Below are 290 nucleotides of genomic sequence, written 5' to 3'. Positions count from 1 at the left end.
CAGGGGCGCCCCCGCCTCCCACCCCTCGCCCCCCCCCGGGGCCGTTTCCTACCAAAACAAACCCAGCCACCCCAAAACAAAACAAAACCTCCCGAGGGAGTCCTGCTTTCCCGGGACGCCCCCGAGCACGGCTCGATCGCTTCACCCCAAGAACAGGAGCCCTTTTAAAGGGGGCGGGGGGCAGGGTGTTCGGAAACACCGGGGATGGAAATGTCAAAAATCTCACCAATTCCTCGTAGCTCCTGTTGTGCTCGTTGCCCTCCCAGTCCAACCTCTTCCCCAGCAAGTGC

At 62.1% G+C, this 290-nt stretch overlaps 1 protein-coding gene across 1 annotated transcript in view; it reads right to left on the bottom strand.

The window, feature by feature from the left end:
• BRWD1 (bromodomain and WD repeat domain containing 1) overlaps positions 1 to 290 on the bottom strand; it is a 120,359-nt gene that overhangs the window by 114,154 nt on the left and 5,915 nt on the right. The window contains 1 exon segment of the mRNA XM_077765488.1: positions 227 to 286. Coding sequence (XP_077621614.1) covers positions 227 to 286 — 60 coding nt within the window.

This window comes from Crocuta crocuta, unplaced genomic scaffold (assembly GCF_008692635.1).
Source record: "Crocuta crocuta isolate KB4526 unplaced genomic scaffold, BGI_CrCroc_1.0 scaffold84, whole genome shotgun sequence".
NCBI lineage: Eukaryota > Metazoa > Chordata > Mammalia > Carnivora > Hyaenidae > Crocuta > Crocuta crocuta.
Note: the sequence above shows the minus strand (reverse complement) of the source record. Positions and strands in the feature narration are given on the sequence as shown.